The 7097-nt window shown below is 39.6% G+C and overlaps 1 protein-coding gene across 2 annotated transcripts in view; it reads right to left on the minus strand.

Annotated features, from left to right (window-relative positions):
- kcnq1.1 (potassium voltage-gated channel, KQT-like subfamily, member 1.1) overlaps positions 1-2119 on the minus strand; it is a 42195-nt gene extending 40076 nt beyond the window's left edge. For both annotated transcript variants that reach the window (XM_048185191.1, XM_048185190.1), the window contains exon 1: positions 1498-2119. In XM_048185191.1, the coding sequence (XP_048041148.1) occupies positions 1498-1784 (287 nt within the window). In that variant the 5' untranslated portion in view covers positions 1785-2119. The remainder of the gene's footprint in view (positions 1-1497) is intronic.
- Positions 2120-7097: the final 4978 nt, after the last annotated feature.

Consider the following 7097-nt stretch of genomic DNA (forward strand, 5'->3'; position numbering starts at 1 on the left):
TACCAAACCCACAGGGCCCCTGCTGAACAGTCACCTCTGCAGCCAAGTTTAGCTGCCCGCTATCACCTCCTCTCCTGCTAGAGATATAGACCATGAAATGTCCAATGAGTTAAGTCATTTTGAGAATTACAAAACAGCCACATTCTGCTGCAAAGCATCCTTTTTTATTCGTTACACTGTAATAATGATTCTTAGATCAAGTAATACTAGCAACAAGTAAAGATTGATTTTTGAGTCATTTTTTAAAATTTACTTACTATTACAAAATTATAGCAGAAGCTCAAGCTCAACTAATGCATCTCAAATCATACAACTGCTTTTATAATACAACATAATCTGATTGGTTTTTCATTTTATTGACTTTCTGCTTTAACTTTTTTCTAAAGTGTAGTACATATAGGTAAAAGCAAGGCTTAGAGAGAATTGGGATAAGGAATTAACTCTCAGACTTGTTGCGAATCCAGGTTAAGTCAAACCAACAAGAATTGTAAGTTAGTTAGAGTAATGCACTTTTTTTTCTTTTTTCTTTTTTAAATAAAATGGTTTAGATCCATTTGCCCTCTTCACAGCATGCACTAGGGCATGATTAATTAATATGGTTGCATTGTTTGACCACTTGCCATGTGTTTCCTTCTTAAAAGCAACTTATATTGCATTTAAAGTACACCTTTTGTGTCAAGTCACGCATTTCCTGGGAATTGAATCCATAATCTCTGCATTGCCAGCATCATGCTCTACTGTTAGAAGTTACTGTCAGGAACTTGCTGTGTTTCATGTACCAAGTGTTGAGGTCTGTGTGTGAGTGCTTATCACCTCATGAGTATTCATGTAATGAGTAGGCTACTCATGCGATGTCATGTCATTAGTTCAGGACCACAACCACTTCGCTTTCTAAGCCATGCACTCCTTTTTCTATAGACATATATGCTGCGTGTATTACTGACTCCTTTATAACTTAATAAATCATATACCTTAATATAAATGAATTTTATAATAATTCAAGTAATTTTAAATTTTATTTTACCTAAATACATTTACTTATTCAAAAGTCAAAAAAACAACAACAACAACAAAAAAACATTGGCAGTTTTTTTGGTGCCATAAACACCTATATATATATATAATATATATATATACAGGGTATCATTTTCTGTAGTTTTTACTTAATAGATTCATATTTAAAACCTTCATAAAAAACATTACTGAGTTTTATGTTGAAAATAAATGCAATTAATTATGTTGCAATTAATTAATTATTTACTGTTATCGAATATAGGCTATTGATAAAATAATGTAGTTTCCGTATGCTGAAGTGCTGCACTGAAGGGATTATTTCATGCAACAACAAAAAAACAATAACTATTATCAAACATTTACTTAAAGAAGTGCCTCTTGCAACAATAAAATAATTTTAACATAATTTGTTTAATAGAAAAATATGGCATGACGGTGTAGACTATTTCTTATTCTCTATAACAATCAGAAAAAAATACTCACACTGTAAAATGATACACAAAGCATTTCCAACCTGATGGTCTCTCCAAGAAATTATATACTCGTCCTTGAAAGAAGGACCTAGAGAGTGTGGGACGGGTGGCGCTGTACACGGACATGCGGGGATGGAGGTGAGATGCCTGGCGGTGAGTGATCACTGCCTGCTCCGCAGACGCTCCGCCAAACCCCACACTGTAATTTCGCATATGCAGAGTTTCGTTCGTCTCCAGTTCTGCAGGTCCAATAGTCCATGAAGGCTCTGTCGCTGTACTGTGAGGAGGAGAGGTCATGCTGCTACTGGGAAAAGACTTTCACGCCTGATCTCACACCCAACTCAAAACTATATCAACTTTCGGTGTGACGGCAACAGTAACAGATGACTTGGTTTAGGTTGTTTTTATTCCCTTCTTCTCCTGCGCTCAGAAAAGGTAAAAAGCACTTTTTGCATCGCTTCATTCGTGTTTCAGGATGAACAGCAGCATCTGAGAGTGAAGTGCAGCTGGCAGAGCAGTAGGCAGCATAACGACTGAGGCAGCCCATCAGCAGCGGCACTTGACTCTGTCTACCACATGCATAAATACTCATAACTCAACAGTGAGTGACGTACCAGGAAGCACATGCCATCGCCAACAAAGGTAAATAGGGATTACGCTCAATATCAATAGTGTATGTAGTATTTTAGTGCGTTTCTGTAGACTGAATTCAATGGAATAAAAATATTAGTTGAATATTAATCTTAAATATAAATATTACGCTATAATTAAACTTAGGCCTACTCATGGCTTAATCTAAACTAAACATAATATTATAAAATGAATATTAATTATTCTTCTAGAATAAAGGGTTGTAATCTAGATTCTAGATGGAGTGGGTCGCCCCCTCATGGGCAGCAACATGTTGACATCAAATGACCAGATGTGTCATGCAATTACCTGAGTTCCTTACTACTAATAAAAATGTGTTCTTATAAAAGCAGATAGTAGCAAAGTTCATACATTCATACAGAAGTCAGTATAAAGTCAAAACTCTTATTACTGAAATCAATGAGAGCAGATGAACATAAAAAATAAGTAAATAAAAAAAAAGTTAGCAGGCATTTATGTTTGGACAAAGGTGAAGGTGCAGTTTCATTCAGCATGACCTTGAATCGCTGCCTCACCCTTGAGATGTCAGGTAGGTATTGATTCACTGAGACGCAGGTTTCAAATACTGTCATGTGGCAGTGAAGTGATGACAGATACTGTTGTCAAGTAGATATTAAGATAGGCCAGAGAGAGATGAAGGCAGAGATCATCTGAGCATAGTGTAGCTTATCCTCAAATACTTTCAGCACTGCAGACAATGACCAGACTTGCTATAAGGTCAGAGCACTTAATTATTTAGTTCCTGTTGATGCTATTGAAGAATCTCTGTTTTTTTTGAGTTGTAAAATAATGATTCTGAGGCAGTGGCGTGAGCCATCTTTTTGGCTACTTTTAGTTTGACTGAGTATAAAAGATATTATTAGCCACTTTTACTCTGTGCTTGACTACATTTATGAATAAGTATGCACTCCAATATATTTGTGATGATTAATGCAATTACTTGTTACATTTTGCATGGCACCTAACTTTTTCTGCATCAATTTATATCTGCTACAAAAGAAGTGCTATCACCATCTACAGGGCATTGAAGATACTGTAACTTTTTGCCCTTTTTCAAATGCAAGTGGTTTAGCAGGTGGTTGCTGAATCACAGGTGTTTCATATACGAGATGAGGACATGGCTGCAGTTGGTGATGAGGCTGATGACGTCCAGTGCTTTGACTATTTCATTTTCCTTAACGTTACTTTAATTATTTGTTATATTGAAGAGATGTTTTTGAAGGCCATTGGCTTACTTATGCCCTTTGTTGAGCACTTGAGCTTAACTGAGACTCGCGTGTTTGTAGATGAGGCTGTTGTGTTGATGATGTGTCTTGATTTATTGCAATATTCAGTTTAATTTTGATTTTAGAAAAAAACAAAACAAAAAAACAAATTAGCTGTTACTTGTTTTTCACTGGTATGTCTCTTGGTGTTGAGGACTAGTGCATCTTTGAGCCTAAATTCAGCATGAGTAAAATACTTAAGTAGCCTACTGATACTTCAGATACTACAAGTTGTAAATAGGAATTGGTGACTTGTAACTCGTAATAGAGTCATTTTTGCTGTAAAGTATCTGTACTTTTACTCAAGTATGGTTTTCAGGTACTCTTTACACCTCTGCTGTGAGGAAACATATTACTGTTTCCTGTTATCCCATGCAGGCAGTTGTTGAAAAAGTAATGAGATATGTAAGTCCAGTGTTAGGGCATGTTTACACAACAACGATGTACTAAAAACAGAAAAGATTTTCTTTGCATTTTTCGTGTACAGACGACACCATTGTCAAAATGATCCCCGTTCACACGGATCTGTGAAAACGACTAAAAATGCTGTATCATGCTGCAAGACCTGTAGTTGGCGATATCACTTATAAAGAAACACTACAGTACACACAGACTGAACACATAATATGCTTGACATCACCATTTTCACAAATTCACATTTTTGTAGTTTACACAGAGAGTACAATGTTTTGGTTTTCAAAACAGTGCACTTTGACACCCGTTTTCAAATGTTTGCATTTTCAGGCTCCCAAAACACTGTTGTGATATAAAATGAAAAGTTTTACGTTTTTAATAGAAAGCAGTGTCGTGTAAACGCCCCCTTAGATTCCATGTGATGGAAATTCCATTTTATTTATTTAAGCACATTCAAGTATGCAATCCCCGTAGTGTCATTAAATTAAGATCTTTCTGAATGTGGCATAAACTGTTTTTAAATTCAGCTGCAGTATTTTGCAATGTACAGCAGGGAGCAGCATTTTCGCTGACCTCTCTTCTCTCCCTTGTCAAAACAGCAAAACATTATCAGATCTTACAATTCTGATCTTCCACTGGCTTGATAAAGCTCTCTTTGAGTTGACACCTAGTTGCTTAAAGTGAATAGATTATGACAGAGTGGCATCACTGAAAACAGAATATGCTTTCATAGGTTATTAAAAATCTAGCAATAAACAAAATAGATCCTAAATGCTATATCCTTCATCTGAAATGCAGCCCAGTTTCCAGAGCCATTTCTTGTATGGAACAGTAAGAAATTAACATTCATAAATGGGTTAGGCCTACTAACATACTTTGTTATTCACCTCATGCCTTATTCCCAGAATGCTTTGGAAAAACAGGTCTGCAAGAGTAACCTGTTAATGTTCATTTTTAGAAGTGCTTATATGACTTGTGTTTGACAGCACTGTGAAAAATCAAGGCACATATAATGTTATTTGTCAAACGTGGCACACTCCTCACTGTGAATAAATCGCTTTACGAGCCTTGTCATCACAACCTTCTCCCTAGACGTTCTTAGCAAAAACCATTACACAATTGTCTCATCTCTCGGCAGCAAGATGTTATTTTACTAAATTTTTCACCAATTTGTTACATTCTGAACTTTTTATAGTTACTTTTCCTGACCTACTTTTTGACCCCAAAGACCGAACATCAGTAATCTTAGCTAGAATGGCGATGCAATTCCCTTTGCTTGCAAGCATGACTTCAACACAGGCTGTAAGCTTTAATTAGGCACGTCTACTTCTTGGATCCTCCACAGAGCCCTCTAATGGAGGTAAACGGAGGTATTGGATCTAAATGGCAGAATATGGATCTGTAATGATCCATTTTGCTTGAGAGACAGGGAAGAATGACTATTTTTGTCTTTTATGTGGTTTGTTTTGATGTTTGGATTAGATGCTAGAGCTACCTATGACTCCCTGCTGAAGAAAAGAACTGGCTGGTGAAATGTCATGAACACTTTCTTTATATGGTGGATTTAATGCGATGCTTTTGAGCACCAACCATACAATGAACTGTATCATAAAGCGCCTATTGGGGTGCCTATTGATTGAGCCCTGCAGAGCTCAAATTCATTACAGCTGAAGTAGCTTTTGATAACTTGTTTTTATGTATTGCCTAGAAAAGTGCTTCTCTCTAACTGAGTAGACTCTGTCGATTCTCTGCTACACTAAATTAACCATTGCCAACCCTCAAGCGCAGTTACCTCACTTCACTCCGTCACACCCTGAGGGATTAAACCCCTCACTTTGCACGACTTTGTAAGTGTGGGTGTGTGTGGATGGCTGTGTTCCGCGGGAGTCTAAGGTAAAGCTGGCTGTGTTGAGCTCCTGCTCAGTGAAGTGAGAAGAAGAAAAAAAATGACTAGATATTTTTATCCACAGTGCTGGATTGAAACAACTGGAATGGGCTGGAAGTGAATGATGAAAACATCTTCATGAGATAAAGAGGTTGTGTTATAACTAATGAATGCCCAAGAGTATCTTTGATCAAGTTGGTGGGTTACCAACAGATCTTCTATCCTGGGAAGAACAAGTATATTTGCTTGGGAATTCAACAGTGTCTGCCTTTTATGCCTGGAATCATTGATCTTCAATGCATTTCATGTCAACTGTGTCAACGATTGGCCGGGATAAAGTCCCTGGGGCAGTCCGTGAAGCTGTACAAAACCTTGAACAGGTACTGATTGAAAAGAGAGGATTCACTGCTGACATCAGGAATACTAATGTAGTTCAATGTTTTTACACCTGCAATGAATTGGAACACAATAGCTCTTCAGTGCACCCTTGCTTGTCTGTCTCCTCATGGAGTGTAAGTGCTTTTACCCTCACCTCTCAAATGTTGTCGTAGCAATATACATCTCCAGACTAATGGCTTATAAATGCTTTTTTATTGGCAGGTCACTGTGTTCAAAGTACACTCTGGAAAAAAGGCACAAAAGGTGGTGACAAGTTAGTGTCTGGGAAGAAGCTGCATGGTGTCTCAGACCATTGCAAAAAAAAACAAAAAAACATATGTGTGTATATATATGTGGCGACCAGGGCGGGCGAGAGCCGCGAGGGAACGGCGCGAGGCCGGTGGCGCGAGTGTTAATGAGCTTCACCTGGGAGGCGCACCGGCCTTGAGTCCCTCACGGAGGAGCACCGGGAGCATAAAAGGAGCGACTACAGTGAAGGACGAGAGAGGACCAGGCCTGGACTTTACGTTATGTTGTATTATGTTTGTGTGGCCGGCAGACGTCCGCGAGGGTCTGCTGGCATTACTTTCGTTTTGTTCTTTGTTTATTTCTAATTAAAGTTTTGTTGAATGTTCGCCGGTTCCCGCCTCCTTCTTCCCACATCTACTGACCACGTTACATTGGTGCCGAGAGGAAGGAGGGACATGCTGTCGGAGAGCCCTCGCTGCTGAGGGGGATCGCGGTGCTGCGGAGTTCGGGCAGCGCGGGAGTGTGAAGACCGCGAGAGGCTGCCCGAGGCGGTGGTACTGGAGCCTTGTGAAAGGTGGGACGGAGACCCGGATGCCGTGCTCCTGGGACGAGGTGGGGTGGCTGCCGTCCAAGAGGGAGCGGAGGAGTCGCCGCCGTTCGCCGGGGGCCGGAGCCTGCTGCCGTCCGCCATTAAGGGGAGGAGCAGGGGACGGGGGACTCGCTGCCGGCTGCCCTCAGCCGGAGGAGCCATCGCCGGCCGCCAGGAGG

This window comes from Megalobrama amblycephala, linkage group LG3 (genome assembly GCF_018812025.1).
Source record: "Megalobrama amblycephala isolate DHTTF-2021 linkage group LG3, ASM1881202v1, whole genome shotgun sequence".
Classification (NCBI taxonomy): Eukaryota; Metazoa; Chordata; class Actinopteri; order Cypriniformes; family Xenocyprididae; genus Megalobrama; species Megalobrama amblycephala.